Below are 18,493 nucleotides of genomic sequence, written 5' to 3'. Positions count from 1 at the left end.
ATTTTGCACAACCCTCCATGAACTTTGATGTTTACCACAAAGGACATTACTAAACTAGCTTCCAGTTAGTACGCTGAAATTCAAAGTCATGCTCATAACTGTTAGTGAAAGAGGATTCAAAGCAACACCACCACCACTGAAGTATTTTTAGTTATATAAGATTGGAACTACCAGGCATGTGGCTCATGATCAGTGTAATTCTAATCTCACAGATATCCTCTGTTGGGGGAGACGGTAAGTTGAAAGCAGACCTGAATGTTTAGTTCCTTTTTCAGATACATTTATCCATTTTGGTGTGTATGCTGATATATTTTTTAATGAATAAATAGCTGAAAATATTTTAAATGATTTATAATGTTAATCTATTTTATGGAAATACTTTCTAACATGCAATTAGCAGGAAAATAGAATAAAATTAGTTCTCTCCACCCTCTAAGTTGCAAAGGTAAATGGCCGCCAAATAGAGAATGTAAAGAGGAATTAAATGAGGGAAAATCTGCTATAATCACAGTGGCAAGGTGAAGTATTAGTGTAATTCTGCATAAACTCTGCAATGCCACTAACTAGAAAAATCAATCTCAAAAAGATTTGGCCACCTTCAAAATGCTTTTAGGATTTTATTTTCTTAGATTTGATCATGTAAATTTTAAAGGTCTTTAAATTTTAAATGGAATTCCCATTCAATCTAATTATCATTCAACAGAGGGAAATATATTTTACTGAAACAATAGAAAATATCACTTATATATAAACCAGTGAACTGTCAAGAAATTGCTCCTTCTGAGCTCTTAAATATCAAGAATGAAGTAATGTATCACCTCTTTAATAATATTACAAACTGCTTCTTACGATATTTTATAAATGGTCCTATTTTATTTCATGTTGAAATTAAGGCCACCATACCACATGAATTGCAAATAAAATCTCTACCAAGGTCTAGGATACTAATTAAACTATGTGTGTACATGGAGTTTCGATCATTATGCTTTACTCTTTGATTTCCAGAAAGTTTTTACTTTACTGTTTTGCTGTTTCCTAATGTTTACAGACCTTTGAAGTTTTATTTGAACAGTTTCTCGTCTGTCCTGACATAAGAGAACGATATGAACAATAAAATTCTTTCCTTTAAATATTTGCCCTTAGAAGTGTTGCAGAGCATTATTTCTATTGGTTTGAAATTCATTTTATTTTGTTTTCACTTTTAGTGCTGAGTTGTAATCACAGGAGTGCGACTGTATGAGTGTATTTGATTTTTCTTAAGTCTATGTTTATGGTATTCATTAAGTGGCTTATACACGTATTACAAATGGCATTACAAGAGGATTTCTAAATAGGGGGGAAAGAGAGGAAGACAAGTGAAAAATATGAGAGAAATATACAGAATTTTGACAATTCCTAACCCTCCCCCACCAAAAAAATGTTCAAGCTTCAATCCAGTCTCTGGGAGAAACTTCAGTGACATTCTATCTAAAGGTTGCCTAGATGTTAAATGATCTGTAAATGTGTGTTACACTGTCCTTTAGGTGTCTATTGAGAGCCCTGCCAAACAGCAAAAACAACACACTGAAGCAACACATTTGTATACATAGAAAACTGCATGCTTCCAGTAGCAAAATATTTATCAAGCAATATGTTGTGCTTCATGTAGCAAAGAAGCTGGAAGAAAATGACAACCCTAACCACACCTCACTGCAACTTACTATAGTGTCCCAAAGAAAAGCAAAATGTAAATAGGCAAATAAATTGCAAGACTATATGTGACTGTGAGTGTGTGTGTGCGTGTGTGTGTGTGTGTGTGTGTGTATAAACAGTCATACATAATGATAGGGGCACGTTCTGAGAAGTTCATCCTTAGGCGATTTCTTTCTTATTCAAACATTGTAGGGTGTACTTACACAAACCTAGGTTGTATAGCCTACTACCTAACTAGGTCATATGGTATAGCCTGTCGCTCCTAGGCTGCAAACCTGTACAGTACGTTACGGTACTGAATACTGTGGGCAATTGTAGCACCATTGTAAGTATATGTTTATCTAAATATAGAAAAAATACAATAAAAATACAGTATAAAACATTACAAATGGCACACTTGTATGCGGCTCTTACCATGAATAGGGTGTGCAGGACTGAAAGTTGCTCTCAGTAAGTCATTACATGAGTGGTGAGTGAATATGACAGCTTAGAACATTACCATACACTAGTGGAGGTGGAATAAACACTGTATACTTAGGCTAGACTAATTTATTTTATTAATTAATTTATTTATTTAAATAGTTTTGGCGGGAGCAGGTGGTTTTTGGTTACATGGATAATTCTTTAGTGCTAATTACTGAGTTTTTGATACACCCAGGATAGACTAAATTTATTTTAAAACTTTTCTTCGATAATAAATTAACCTTAGTTTATATTAACCATTTTACTTCATCAACTTTAATTCTTTTTGTCTTTTGAGATAATATTTAGCTTAAAAACATTGTAGAGATGTACAAAAGATTTTTTATTTCTATTCTTGTTCTATAAGCTTTTCTCTTTTAAATATTTTACTTATTTATTTACTTTTTAAACCTTTTGTTAAAAACAGACACAAACACACACATTAACCTTGGCCTACAAAGGATCAGGATCATCAGTATCACTATCTTATTCCTCCACTCTTGTCCCACTAGAAGGTCTTCAGGGTGGTAACACACATGGAGCTGTCCTCTCCTGTGATAACAAAGGTTTCTTCTCGAATAGTTACTGAAGGACCTGAGGAAAAATTAACTGTAAAACAGTGAATAGAAGAAGTGAACTATAAAATACTGATAACAATTATAGTATATGAAATACAATAACCAGTAACACTTCTATATTATCATCATCAAGTATTACGTACTGTACAAAATTGTGTGTGGTGTATTTTTATGTGACTGACAATGCTGTAGGTTTGTTTACGCCGGCAGTGCCACAAACATGTGAGTAATATATTGCACTGCAATGCTATGATGGCTATTAGGTGATAGGAATTTTTCAGCTACACTCTAATCTTATGGGTCCCCTGTCATATAAGCAATCAGTCATCGACAAAATGTCATTATGTGTTGAATAACTGTATGACTGTGTGTGTGTGTGTGTGCATATATATATATATATATATATATAATGTGTGTGTGTATATATATCCCAGAAGAAATATATTCATAGTATTCTATCAGAATGTTGAGACAAGAAAAATTATTTTCTACTTTTGAAGTGGGTGGTTGTGTAAAGGAGGTTTGCAAAAAGACATTAACACTCCTAGCTAGCACCACTGCAGATATGCACAATGAATATTTGATGAATGTCATAGAGTTAGTTCTGGAAAACCAAGTTATTCTGGATAGCAAAGAATATGTAGGTGCAAATGTATGAAAATAAACTACTATAATTTTGGAGGAGTGAAGGATAATCGAAAGAGTTATGATAGGTTAATACTATCAAGACGGGAGTCTTTCCCTCAATACCTTTACCAAAACTATCTAATGTCAAATTTTAAACAGACAATCAATTTCAGGTTTCACAAGGTGAAAATATTTCAAATAATGTGTAACATTAAACGTTACTTGTAGATAGATGAAAAAGAGAAATTTCTCTTGATTTGTCAGCTTAATTTCTGCACACATCTTCCAAATAAGGTGAAAAATAAAATTATTCCTTATGCAGCAGTACTATATTGCAAAAATATCTTGAGATAAAAACAAAGAGCAGTATTATATTGAGGAAATATGTTGAGCTAAATACTTACTCAAAGATAAAGTATATCAAACCCATAGAATGTACAATATCAAGAGTGAACCCTAACATAAACTATGGACTTTGGGTGATAATTATATTGATGGTGTGGGAGGTTATCCATGTGGTAGGGAAGAGGAAGTGGTATGTAGGAAATCTCTGTACCTTCCACTCAATTTTGCTGTGAAAAACCTGTAAATAAAAAATAAAGTCTACTAAAAAATATGTGTGTGTATTTATGTATGTGTACACAAAAAAGAGTCAAAAAGTATGAAGATTTCACTCATTTTCTACATTGCTTTAATGTATCTTGCACCGTAGTGCATATGGATGCATATATACATATATACAGTAGTCCTTTAGTATCCTCAAGGAATTGGTTCCAGGACTCTACCCACACCCAGTAGATACCAAAATCCAAGGATACTCAAGTCTCTCAGAGAGAATGGTGTAGTATTTTTATATAACCTGTGCATATCCTCCCATACAGTTTATTTTATTTTATTTTATTTTATTTATTTATTTATTTACTTATTTATTTATTTTTTTTGAGGTGCAGTCTTGCTCTGTCGCCTCCAGGCTGGAGTTTAGTGGCGTGATCTCGGCTCACTGCAACCTCCCCCTCCCAGGTTCAAGTGATTCTTCTGCCTCAGCCTCCCGAGTAGCTGGGATTACAGGAGCACACCACCACACCAGGCTAATTTTTGTGTTTTTAGTAGAGATGGGGTTTCGCCATGTTGGTCAGGCTGGTCTCAAACTCCTGACCTCAAGTGATCCACCCGCCTCAACCTCCCAAAGTGCTGGGATTACAGGCATGAGCTACCACACCCAGCCCTCTCATACAATTTAAGTAACTTAAGTAATTTCTAGATTATTTATAATACCTAATACAATGTAAATGCTATACAACAAAGGAAATAGCAATGATCTTTCTCCTGAGAAACATTTATGAGAGTTAAGAGAGAAATAGATATATGAAGATGTTCTTTGTCCCTAAAATAGTTTATAAACATAAAATATTTTATTATAAAAACCAAAATACAAGTATACACATATAAATACAAATATACAAATACATATTTGTATATACAACATTTAGCAGAGTTTAGCTCTAAATTTATCTTGATTGAGTTGTTCTTAGTGATTTTCTTATATTCTCTAAATTATTTCCACTGAAACTATATTAACTTTGTAACCAGAAAATATTCAAAATGATATTAGTAAACAAAAAACAAAACTACCTACCCAACATCTTTACTGCACCAGAAAAAAAAAAATAGGGCAGAGTTTCTGGTGGAGATACCTATGACGGTCAATGAGAATAGAGAAAAGAAGTAAGTTGAGAGCTAAGAGCAACCTTATCACTCCTCTACTGTATACTATGCAGATAAGGAAGGTTTGCTACTCTTATACTCTGCTTCATTCTTAAATTGTGGTGTGAGGGTTTTCTTCTTGAAGAAATTGCAGGAGAGTTCATACTTCATATCACTCCAAAATATAAATTTTATATGCATTAACAATGACCTCCTCAAATACTTTTGTACCCTTAATTAGTGATGGTTTTTCATTCCTAATTTGTACACTGGAAAGCATTTAAGCTAAAGGCATTTAAGCTAAATGAAAGAAAAAAACTGTAAATGAGATGATTAAAATAATATCTACTGATTTATTTATGTAGCTTATTATGTAATTCTACAGTTTTGTGTTATTTTCCCAGCAACATTTTGTGATTTTCCAAAAATAAAACATGGAATTCTATATGATGAAGAAAAACACAAGCCATTCTCCCAAGTTCCTACAGGGGAAGTTTTCTATTACTCCTGTGAATATAATTTTGTGTCTCCGTCAAAATCCTTTTGGACTCGCATAACATGCACGGAAGAAGGATGGTCACCAACACCAAAGTGTCTCAGTGAGTAAATGCCCTGTTCATTAAATGGATGTCATTCAGTGAATAAAGAAGGATGTGCCAGACAAGACCATAAGGTCTTGATAATCACAGGGGCAGTGACCAGAGGAGCTGGAAAGATGGGAGATATAGTCCTCCAAGTTTGAGATGCCTCCTATGAGAATCAATGAAGAATAAATATGTCAACTGTCTTGCATTACATGGAAATGCTCTACGTGTTGAAATATATTAATTGTTTTAGACTGATGATTAATATATTTGACTGCTAATATTTCTTTACTAATATTCATTTGGCAGTAGCCTGATCATAGTTTTCCTTTAAAATGCCATTTTTATACATATTCTGTTTTGAATTTACCATTCTTCTGCACATTGCAAGGAGGTTTAGCATTTTCACTTTTATATTTCAATAAATCATTTATTTGGTCCTTCAAAGTGCAGCTATTAATATTCCAATAAATGTAGAGAGCAGACTCCAACGATAACAGGTGTATTAAAAGAGAAAACAATTGCGAGACAGACAGATGAGGCAACAAAGGAAGTAGCAATGATCTTTCTCCTAAGAAACATTTTTTTTTTTTTTTTTTTTTTTTTTTTTTTTTTTTTGAGACGGAGTCTCGCGCTGTGTCACCCAGGCTGGAGTGCAGTGGCGCGATCTCGGCTCACTGCAAGCTCCGCCTCCCAGGTTCAGGCCATTCTCCTGCCTCAGCCTCCGAGTAGCTGGGACTACAGGCGCCCGCCACCACGCCCGGCTAGTTTTTTTCGTATTTTTAGTAGAGACGGGGTTTCACCATGTTAGCCAGGATGGTCTCGATCTCCTGACCTCGTGATCCACCCGCCTCGGCCTCCCAAAGTGCTGGGATTACAGGCTTGAGCCACCGCGCCCGGCCTAAGAAACATTTTTGAGAGTTAAGAGAGAAATAGATATATGAAGATGTTCTTTGTCCCTAAAATAGTTTATAAACATAAAATATTTTATTATAAAAACCATAGAGCAACAACATGAAATATTTTCTTCTATATGTACATATAAAAGAAACAAAAATATATTTCAGCATATATATATATAGTAGTATGACTTAAAGTCTTTTGAAAATGTTTGTATTTGATTTCAGCTTTGAAAGTTTTCCTTTTTTTTTTTTTTTGAGACAGAGTAAGACTCTGTCACCCAGGCTGGAGTACAGTGGCGCCTTCTCAACTCACTGCTACCTCTGCTTTCTGGGTTCAAGTGATTCTCCTGTCTCAGCCTCCAGACTAGCTGGAATTACAAGTGCGCACCACTATGCCCTCTAATTTTTGTAATTTTAGTAGAAACAGGGTTTCACCATGTTGGCCAGGCTGGTCTCAAACTCCTGGCCTCAAGTGATCCACTCGCCTCAGCCTCTCAAAGTGCAGGGATTACCAGCATGAGCCACTTCACCCAATTTATTAAAATATTTTAAAATGCAGTTGTACTTTTTCTTTGCTACTTCCATCTTGTATATTAATCCGTTTTGGGGTCCTTAGGACTGTGTTTCTTTCCTTTTGTGGAAAATGGTCATTCTGAATCTTCAGGACAAACACATCTGGAAGGAGATACTGTACAAATTATTTGCAACACAGGATACAGCCTTCAAAACAAGGAGAACAATATTTCATGTGTGGAACGGGGCTGATCTGCTCCTCCCAAATGCAGGTCCACTAGTAAGTACAACGCTGTTCTCTCAGATACTGTTATATATTATAAAGTTTAAAAAAAATAAATCTTTTTTTTTTACAAATTAAATATAGGTTAAATATAGGTTTTACCACATACTTCTATCATTATTCATTTGATTTTCAGTTCCAATTGTGTCTAAATGGATGTGCAATAACATAGTTTGCCTAACTATATAAATCAAATGTATGTGATAAGTAAAAACATTAAACAAGAATACACCTTGAATATAATCCCTTGAAGTTTAAGTAATGCCTGTGTGTGGTTTATAGTGTCAGGTTAGTTGACAAGAAATGGTTACAAAACTGAAGTATTAAAGTGAAAATAAATCAAATTCTAATGAAAATGTCTTGTAAGTAAGACAGCATTTAATATGTATCTTTATTTAAATTCTTATGCTTTATTGAATAAATCATCAATTCCTACGTTTTAGAAAGTCCATACTTCTGAGAGGTATGTTTATTTGTGAGCGGCTTAGCATTTGGAAAACGATTCTTTGGGAAACCTGTGGCATAAATGATGGCGCCTCCCAGTCCTGTGTGAACTCTTGTAATTCTTCGTCTTTATAGCGCCTCAGTAATTGTTCTTCACCCAGACCAATACAATTCCATCCTATGCTTGCACAGCTCAGTATTCAACTAAAAACACAAGGAGCCCCATGGAAACTTCTACAGCTCTTTCTCTTCATACCACTTTCTCTCTGCTACTATGCCCAGTAACTTCTGGCCACCATAGTCTCCAAGACTGACCTTATTAGTCTCAACTCAAGAAGACCACTGAGTTCTTCCTGGGTTCTCCCTCACAGCACAGAGTCTGAGAAAGGCCTCCCAGCAAACAGATGGGGCTGTGTGCTTGGTAGTTTGGGGTTTTGAGGTTTTTTCATTTTCTTAGTCATCACGGTTGTGTGCTGGGAGATTTCCAGTGTTCTTGATATATATTTTGTACAGTTTTCTAATTTTTTTCCAGTGGGATGCTATGTTGATACCAGCTATTCCATCCTATCAGGAAATAGAATCCGTGGTATGCTTTTCCAAAGATGTTATGTTATCAAATATTATTCCACATCTTCAATATTTAATTTAAAACCTCTAGAGCAGGGCACAGTGGTGTGTGCCTGTAGTCCCAGCCACTGGGAAGGCTGAAGCAGGAGGATCACTTGACCCCAGGTATTCAAGACTGCAGTGAGCTATGACTGCACCAGTGCACTCCAACCTGGGCAACAGAGTGAGACCCTGTCTTCACTAAATTTAAACTTCTAGAAAACTGAGTCTTCTTAAAACAACTGAAACTGTGATAGTTTTTCGGTAAATAGTTAAATCATAGTATCTTTCTATTACTACAGGATTAAACATGATTAACATTTGCAAAAAAAAAAAAAAAAAAAAAAAAAGAACAAATGTTATGAATACCAGATAATTCCAGTGATTGAATAGGGTTCAGGATTTATAGGCTTCAATGATGGCATAAATATTTCCATGCTCTCTCTATGTCATGAACAAGCTCTCTTCAATTTGTGGGATGATGGCTATTGTCAGCCCAACGATTATATTTTAGAAGCTTGACAAATTAAGTTTGACCAGCTGTATCCCATACAAGCTGACTCTCTCTTGTGTACAGTCTGTAAGACTTTGTTAGCCTTTGATTAAGTCTGTTGCTTTGTGACACAAAAAATATCCCGGGTTTAATTCATGTTTTCCCTGTCCAAGAACTAGAATCAGCCATACCTTCAATAAGTTCTGGTTCCATTCAGTAAGTAATGACATTTAGAAACTAAGTTGCCAAGATAAAGTTGCTTCAAAACTTAGCCCATTTTATTTAGTCTGACAAAGAACACATCTTTTTGTTCAAGTTCTCAGAATATTGCTACCTTTCCCTCTCTGCCTGTTGCTTATTCCAAAAGCATAAGGCAACATATTGAGGTTATAAGAGTAGATGGAGGAAGTCAGAATCTCCAAAGTGGAAGAATTCAGCAGAATAGTCTATGTCCAAGGTTGAATGGTAGCTCAAGAACACCATAGAGAGTTAATAAAGTTTCAGGGCAACTAGACTCATAATGATAGGTGCATAGTCTGTTTTTTCATCTAAGGTAACATTTTGCAAGTTATGGTAATCTATGTTCCAGGGATTAGTACAGAGCCATCTTTGGGAGCCATTATTCCTTCTACAACACCATGCAATAACCACATATGAATGAAGCAGCTGGGAAACCCTACATCAGCCAAGATCAATTATATTTATTTATTTATTTACTTAATTACTTACTTATTTCCTTATTATTATTTTTTTTTTTTTTTGAGACAGAGTCTCACTATGTTGCCCAGGTTGGAGTGCAATGGTGTGATCTTGGCTCCCTGCAAATTCTGCCTCCAAGGTTCAAGCGATTCTTGTGCCTCAGCCTCCTGAGTAGTTGGGATTACAGGCATGTGTCACCACACCCAGCTAATTTCCGTATTCTTAGTAGAGACAGGGTTTCACCAAGTTGGCCAGGTTGGTCTTGAACTCCCAACCTCAAGTGATCTGCCAACCTTGGCCTCCCAAGTGCCGATATTACAGACATGAGCCACTGCACCCAGCCAGATCAATTATTTTCAATGGCATTTTGTTTTTACAATTAGATTTTTAAAAAGATGACAATCAACAAAGAATTGCCATCCAAAATCTTGGAATAAAATACAGAGATTTAGGGATACAAGTTTTATGTAAGTGAAATGAGTCACATTCTAGTGGGATTTGCTCGAGTAAACTGCAATCAAACCATTAAAGTGCCAATAACAGTACATAAAACTAGTCACTTTAAATAATATTTATGAGATTATTAATTAGAAAATATTTCAATTTTTTTTTGTGTGTATACTTGATTTATTCAGATTATTTACTCTGTCTTGAATGTCAATTACGTATTTTATGTAAGAATTAATATATACTTTTATGAAATAAACATTAATGAGAGATGATTAAATAAGAAAAATAAACACATATTCATATACATAATTATTTCTAATTGAATCAGAAGATATTCATAATGAGTTTTTATAAACATACTAGTGATAGAGATGAGAATAATGGAAAGGTTCAAAAAACTTAGAAGATGGGTTTTTTAAAAAGTCTTTGATATTTAGTTACCCATTTATAAAATTGGGAATAATTTGATTTATAATTTCCCTCCAACTTTCTCCCCATATGGGTGAAATTGGCCAAAAGAAAGGGGCTACAGTCCCCATGCAAGTTCAAAACCCAGCAGGGCACTCATTAAATCTTCAATCTCCAAAAATGGTCTCCTTTGACTCCTTGTCTCACATCCAGGACACACTGATGCAAGGGGTAGACTACCAAGGCCTTGGGTAGCTCCACTTCTGTGGCTTTGCAGCGTTCAGCCACCAGGGCTGCTCTCATGGGCTGGCATTGAGTGCCTGTGGCCTTTCCAGGTGCATAGTACAAGCTGTTGACTTATCTACCATTCTGTGGTCTGGAGGAGAGTACCCCCCTATGCAAAGCTCCACTCGGCAGTGCCTCAGTGGTGACTCTGTGTGGGGGTTCCAACCCTACATTTCCCTTCCACACTGCCCTAGCAGAGGTTCTCCATGAGGACTCCGCCCCTGCAGACTTTTGCCTGGACATGCAGGAATTTCCATACAACCTCAGAAATCTAGGCAGAGATTCCCACTTGGAACCAAAAAAAGCTCAAAATCTTATCTTCTGTGTGTTATCCACAGGCACAAAACCATGTGGAAGCTGCCGAGGTTCGAGGTTTGCACCTTCTGAAAAAATTATGTGAGCTGTATCTTGGCCCCATTTAGCCACAGCTGGAGCTGGAGCAGCTAGGACTCAGCAGGGCACCAGGTGCTGAGGCTGCACACAGCAGCAGGGCCCAGGCCCATGAAACTATTTTTCCTCCTAGGCCTGTGATGGGAAAGCTTCAAAGATCTCTGACATGCCCTAGAGTCATTTTCGCCATTGTCTTAGGCTATTAACATTTGGCTCCTTGTTACTTATGCAAATTTCTGCAGCAGGCTTGAATTATTCCCCAGAATATTAGTTTTTCTCTTCTACTACATGGTCAGGCTGCAAATTTTGCAAACTTTTATAGTCTGTCACTCTTGAATATTTTGCTGCTTAGAAATTTCCTACTCTAGTTACCCTAAATCATCTCTCTCAACTTCAAAGTTCCACAGATCTCTAAGGCAGGGGCAAATTGCCACTAATCTCTTTGCTACAGCATAGCAAGAGTGACCTTTGCTCCAGTTCCCAATGAGTTTCTCATTTCCATCTAAGACTACCTCGGCCTAGACTTCATTGTCCACATCACTATAAGCATTTTGGTCAAAACCGCTGAACAAGTCTCAAGGGGGTTCCAAACTGTCCCTCATCTTCCTGTCTTCTTCTGAGCCCCCTAAGCTGTTCCAACCTCTGCCTATTACCCAGTTCCAAAGTCACTTACACATTTGCAGGTACCTTATAGCAGTGCCCACTGTACCAATTGACTGTATTAGTCCATTCTCACACTGCTATCAAGAACTTCTCCAACCTGAGTAATGTATCAATAAAGTACGTTTGGCCAGACATGGTGGCTCACACCTGTAATCCTAGCACTTTGGGAGACTGGGGCAGGCGAATCACTTGAGTTCAGGAGTTTGAGACTAGCCTGGCCCACATGGTGAAACTCTGTCTTTACTAAAATATAAAAATTAGCTGGGCATGGTGGTGCACACCTGTAATCCCAGCTATTCAGGAGGATGAGGGAGGAGAATCACTTGAGCTGGGGAGGCGGAGGCTGTAGTGAGCCGAGATAGTGCCACTGCACTGCAGTCTGGGCAACAAAGTGAGACTCCATCTCAAAATAATAATAATAAATAAATAAAATAGGTTTAATTGACTCACAGTTCCACATGGCTGTGGCTTCAGAAAACTTACAATCATGGCAGAAGGGGAGGCAGGCACTTCTTCACAAGGCAGCAGGAGAGAGACAAGTGGGTGAAGGGGAACTTCCAAACACTTATAAAACCATCAGATCTTTTGAGAACTCACTCACTATCATGAGAACAGCATGGGAGAAGCCATCCCCATGATCCAACCACCCCCTACTGTGTCTCTGCCTCAATACCTGGGGATTACAATTCAAGATAAGATGTGAGTGGGGACACAAAGCCTAACTATATCAGGTGGCAAGTATGTGTGATAAATGATGTGAATGCAAAAAAGAGTAATTTCAAGCGCTCCAGCTACCAGTATCTCCTCAGGCTTCTAATATCATTCCCTTCTTATATTTTTGATAGATTTGGAACAATTTAATGTAATTAAGTCAAAATAGCAGATATATTTTTTCAAGTTATGAGAAAAATATTGTACAGTATTAGTTGGTTCTACATGTCACTATTAGTTTATGCCTTATGGTCAATCTTGGAAGTGTTCAGTCATTTTTTTTTTATTGTTTTCAGTCCGGTACTTTTTCTTTTCTCTTTCTGGATCGCCTCTCCTTATTTGTTATTGTTTGTTGTATTCTAAAGGTCTCTGAAGCTCAGTTCAGCTTTCTGTTTTCAGTCTATTTTCAGACGGAGTAATTAATATTGCTCTGTATTGAAGTTCATGAATTTATTCATCTGTCAACTCCCCATGTATTATTAAGCCTATCCAGTGGGTTTTTTTTTTAATTCTTGTTTTACTATTTGGGTTTATAATTCCTACCGGACTTTTCAAAGCACCATCAGTTTCAACATCTGTGTCTTCTTAGTGTTGTCTTCTGTTATTAATAATTGTCTTTTCTCTATTGAGACTTTCCTGGTCCTTAATACGATGAGTAATTTTTAAATTTATTCTAGATATTTTAGGTGTTATATTTTGAGTACTGGATTGCAAAAAGTCTTATTTGGCAGCTTCCATTGCTGCCATGCTGGGTATAAGCCCAGGTTTCCCACTTAGCTTCTGCTGACATCATGGGGAAAGGGAGAGGTGTCTTGTTACTTGACCATGTGGGTGAAAGTTTAGGTTCCACAGTTGACCTCTGTTTATCTGGGAGTGTGGAGGGTGGTCATTGGCTTCTTAGGATCTTTCCTACAGTATGTAAGTTATTGGTAAACATGATTCTGGTCTTGTAAGGCTGCTCTTTTCCTGGGCTTTTGGGTATAGAAAGTAGGCGCTTCTGGGGATTTTCTTTTTTTGTCTGAACCTCATATTAATACTGGGTTGCAGTCTCCTCCAGTGTCCTAACCAGGATATACAGGAGTCCAAAAGAAAACCCACACGACCCTGCTGTATCATTCCTGAGTCCTGAAGTCTCTAGCTAGATCTGCCTCTTTCAGAGTCTTCTTATGTTCTTTTCTTTTTTTTTTTTTTTTTACATTGTGTCCAAAATTCGAGTTGTACTTAGCATAAGGAAAAGGTAGAAAAGTTCGTTCCTCATTTTGCCGATACCAAGAATCCAGCAATTTCCTTTTACTTTCTATTAATTTGTATTGTTTAAATTTTTCAAGGAATTAATGTTTCTTTTGTAAGGCAAATGAAAATAAAGAATGAAATGACTATGGACCCAATAAACTCCAAAGAATGTTGAATTTAAAATAAGAAACTTTCTGTGTTTGTCATAGCTTTCTATCTGTTTAGCACATACTCATTTAGAAAAACATTTCTTAATCCTGGAATACTACGAGGTGTCATCTTTGTTAATGCTGTATGTGTTCATTCAGTCAGGAGAAAATAACTTAAAATATAACTTTCAGTTTGTAGGATAAATTTTACTCCAGGAATCATTTCATTCAGCACAAATCACAAAAGCCCTGATAGAATATAAAGTGCCTAGTTTGTATTTGCCTTATTTGAACTTGCAGTTTTATTTGCTCTCCCAGTAAATCAAATGATGTTTTTTTAGTTTTTGCAGAAAAATGTGGGCCCCCTCCACCTATTGACAATGGAGACATTACTTCATTCCCGTTGTCAGTATATGCTCCAGGTTCGTCAGTTGAGTATCAATGCCAGGACTTGTATAAACTTGAGGGTAATAATCAAATAACATGTAGAAATGGACAATGGTCAGAACGACCAAAATGCTTAGGTAAGTACTTTAGTATTCTCATGGGTCTGGAAAAATCAGTGTGATGAGTCTGATATTTCACTGTTTATAATAGAATTTTCACAGATTAACAAACAAGCATTCTGCTGAATGCTTGCCTACCAAACGTTTATATAATGGAATGTAAAGTTTAGAAATTTTTCTCTTTATATTTATGTTTTATTTTAAAACATTTAGTTGATAAAGAAAAAAAATCTATTCGTGTTCTATAACATGTTGTTTGATATACTTATAAAGCAATGATTACTACAAATTAATTAACACATTCATCACCACCTATGGTTACCATTGTGTGTAAATGTGTGTGTGTGTGTGTGTGTGTGTGAGATAAGGACTCTTAAAATCTGCTTTCTCTTCAAATTTCAAGTGAATAATACCATATTATTAGCTATTAATGTCATTACATTTCTCTATTTGATTCCCAATTCTTGTTCATCTTATTACTGAAAGTTTGGATTCTTTCACCAAAATCATAATCAAACAGAAACAGCAATGACAGGTTCTAAAATACAACTATCTTAATATAACAATTGATGTTATGAATCTGATAATAACTTTAAATTACCATCCATTAAACATAGTACCTCATTTTTACATCGTTTACCATTTTAACTTTACTTAAATCTATATTATGTTTTTACAGCATTGGTTTGGAAAGGATTTAGAGAAATAATTCCTCAACCATCATATAACATTCTACTTGAAAACCTGTCTATGAGTCTATAAAGATTTGCATACTACTTAATGTTTTATGTTCATTTTTTTCTACTTTCAGATCCATGTGTAATATCACAAGAAATGATGGAAAAATATAATATAAAATTAAAGTGGACAAATCAACAAAAGCTTTATTCAAGAAGAGGTGACATAGTTGAATTTGATTGTAAATATGGATATCGTCCAACAAAATCTCATTCATTTCAAGCAGTGTGTCAGGATGGAAAACTGATATATCCCATTGTGAAGAAAAATAGAATAAATGGCATTACTATTAGTAAAATGCATATATTTTTCTGAATTTACTATTAAATCTGTTTTCAATTTCATTTTTCAAGTACTGTTTTACTCATTTTTATTCATAAATAAAATTTTGTGTTGATGTGTGAAAATGCAATTATAATCTGAGACATGTCACAATGGTGAGTACTATCTTCACCAAATCTAAGTAACAACCTAGGAATTGTCTTTTTTTTTTCCTTTTTAAAAAAAAATTGACAATAACTGTATATATTCATGGGGTACATAGTAATGTTTCCATATGTATAATGTATAATGGTCAGTTAGGGTAATTAGTATATCCATTATCTCAAACACTTATCATTTCTTTGGGTTGGGAGCATTAAATATTCTCCTTCCAGCTATTTGGTACTCCATAGTATATTATTGGTAACTGAAGGAATTATATCTAAATGTTACCCCCACATATCTTGAAAGTCAGCTCCTAACAGTCACAGCCTGGGAGTTCATGTTAGCCTTCTTTCAGAGCTTGCAACTATGTATATCCACATAACTAATCAAAATAATATGTGTTTTGGTGAGAATTAGCATCTGCGATGGTTAGTTTTATGTGTCAACTTGGCTAGGCTATCAAGCCCAATTAAATAATCAAATGTTAATCTAAGTGTTGCTGTGAAGAAAGTATTTTATAGATGGAGTTAACAACATCTACAATAAGTTGTCTTTAAGTAAAGATTACCCTTGATAATGTGGGTGGGTCACATTCAATCAATCGAAGCAGTAAGAGTCAAAACTTAGGCTTCCAAAGAAGAAGAAATTCTACCTCAAGACTGTAACATTGACCCTTGTCTGAGTTTCTACTCTATTCGTCTATGAATTTTGGACTTACTTATGCCCACAAGTCAAGTAAACCAATTGCATAAAAAAAACTCTCTCTATCTCATCTACCTACATACATCTCACACTATACATTCTGTTTCTCTGGGAAACACTAATACATTATCTTACCACTTAATTTTTTTTTTTAATTTATTTATTATTATTATACTGTAAGTTGTAGGGTACATGTGCATAACGTGCAGGTTTGTTACATATGTATACTTGTGCCTTGTTGGTGTGCTGCACCCATCAACTCGTCATTTACATCAGGTATAACTCCCAATGCAATCCCTCCCCCCGCCCCCCTCCCCATGATAGGCCCCGGTGTGTGATGTTCCCCTTCCCGAGTCCAAGTGATCTCATTGTTCAGTTCCCACCTATGAGTGAGAACATGCGGTGTTTGGTTTTCTGTTCTTGTGATAGTTTGCTAAGAATGATGGATTCCAGCTGCATCCATGTCCCTACAAAGGACACAAACTCATCCTTTTTTATGGCTGCATAGTATTCCATGGTGTATATATGCCACATTTTCTTAATCCAATCTGTCACTGATGGACATTTGGGTTGATTCCAAGTCTTTGCTATTGTGAATAGTGCTGCAATAAACATACGTGTGCATGTGTCTTTATAGCAGCATAATTGATAATCCTTTGGGTATATACCCAGTAATGGGATGGCTGGGTCATATGGTACATCTAGTTCTAGATCCTTGAGGAATCGCCATACTGTTTTCCATAATGGTTGAACTAGTTTACAATCCCCCCAAAAGTGTAAAAGTGTTCCTATTTCTCCGCATCCTCTCCAGCACCTGTTGTTTCCTGACTTTTTAATGATCGCCATTCTAACTGGTGTGAGATGGTATCTCATTGTGGTTTTGATTTGCATTTCTCTGATGGCCAGTGATGATGAGCATTTTTTCATGTGTTTGTTGGCTGTATGAATGTCTTCTTTTGAGAAATGTCTATTCATATCCTTTGCCCACTTTTTGATGGGGTTGTTTGTTTTTTTCTTGTAAATTTGTTTGAGTTCTTTGTAGGTTCTGGATATTAGCCCTTTGTCAGATGAGTAGATTGCAAAAATTTTCTCCCATTCTGTAGGTTGCCTGTTCACTCTGATGGTAGTTTCTTTTGCTGTGCAGAAGCTCTTTAGTTTAATGAGATCCCATTTGTCAATTTTGGCTTTTGCTGCCGTTGCTTTTGGTGTTTTAGACATGAAGTCTTTGCCCATGCCTATGTCCTGAATGGTACTACCTAGATTTTCCTCTAGGATTTTTATGGTATTAGGTCTAACATTTAAGTCTCTAATCCATCTTGAATTAATTTTCGTATAAGGAGTAAGGAAAGGATCCAGTTTCAGCTTTCTACTTATGGCTAGCCAATTTTCCCAGCACCATTTATTAAATAGGGAATCCTTTCCCCATTTCTTGTTTCTCTCAGGTTTGTCAAAGATCAGATGGCTGTAGATGTGTGGTATTATTTCTGAGGACTCTGTTCTGTTCCATTGGTCTATATCTCTGTTTTGGTACCAGTACCATGCTGTTTTGGTTACTGTAGCCTTGTAGTATAGTTTGAAGTCAGGTAGCGTGATGCCTCCAGCTTTGTTCTTTTGACTTAGGATTGTCTTGGAGATGCGGGCTCTTTTTTGGTTCCATATGAACTTTAAAGCAGTTTTTTCCAATTCTGTGAAGAAACTCATTGGTAGCTTGATGGGGATGGCATTGAATCTATAAATTACCTTGGGCAGTATGGCCATTTTCACGATATTGATTCTTCCTATCCATGAGCATGGTATGTTCTTCCATTTGTTTGTGTCCTCTTTTATTTCACTGAGCAGTGGTTTGTAGTTCTCCTTGAAGAGGTCCTTTACATCCCTTGTAAGTTGGATTCCTAGGTATTTGATTCTCTTTGAAGCAATTGTGAATGGAAGTTCATTCCTGATTTGGCTCTCTGTTTGTCTGTTACTAGTGTATAAGAATGCTTGTGATTTTTGCACATTAATTTTGTATCCTGAGACTTTGCTGAAGTTGCTTATCAGCTTAAGGAGATTTTGGGCTGAGACAATGGGGTTTTCTAAATATACAATCATGTCATCTGCAAACAGGGACAATTTGACTTCTTCTTTTCCTAACTGAATACCCTTGATTTCTTTCTCTTGCCTGATTGCCCTAGCCAGAACTTCCAACACTATGTTGAATAGGAGTGGTGAGAGAGGGCATCCCTGTCTTGTGCCAGTTTTCAAA

The 18,493-nt window shown here is 36.1% G+C and overlaps 1 protein-coding gene across 1 annotated transcript; it reads left to right on the top strand.

The window, feature by feature from the left end:
* The first annotated feature begins 62 nt into the window (after positions 1-62).
* On the top strand, positions 63-15,532 carry CFHR2 (complement factor H related 2). The gene is given in 5 exon segments (XM_025364268.1): positions 63-234; positions 5,468-5,662; positions 7,166-7,342; positions 14,218-14,400; positions 15,194-15,532. Coding segments are annotated over 5 exon segments (855 nt in total). The 5' UTR covers positions 63-176; the 3' UTR covers positions 15,436-15,532.
* Positions 15,533-18,493: the final 2,961 nt, after the last annotated feature.

Source organism: Theropithecus gelada, chromosome 1, assembly GCF_003255815.1.
Source record: "Theropithecus gelada isolate Dixy chromosome 1, Tgel_1.0, whole genome shotgun sequence".
In the NCBI taxonomy this organism is placed as follows: Eukaryota; Metazoa; Chordata; class Mammalia; order Primates; family Cercopithecidae; genus Theropithecus; species Theropithecus gelada.
This window is presented reverse-complemented; position numbering and strand designations above follow the sequence as displayed.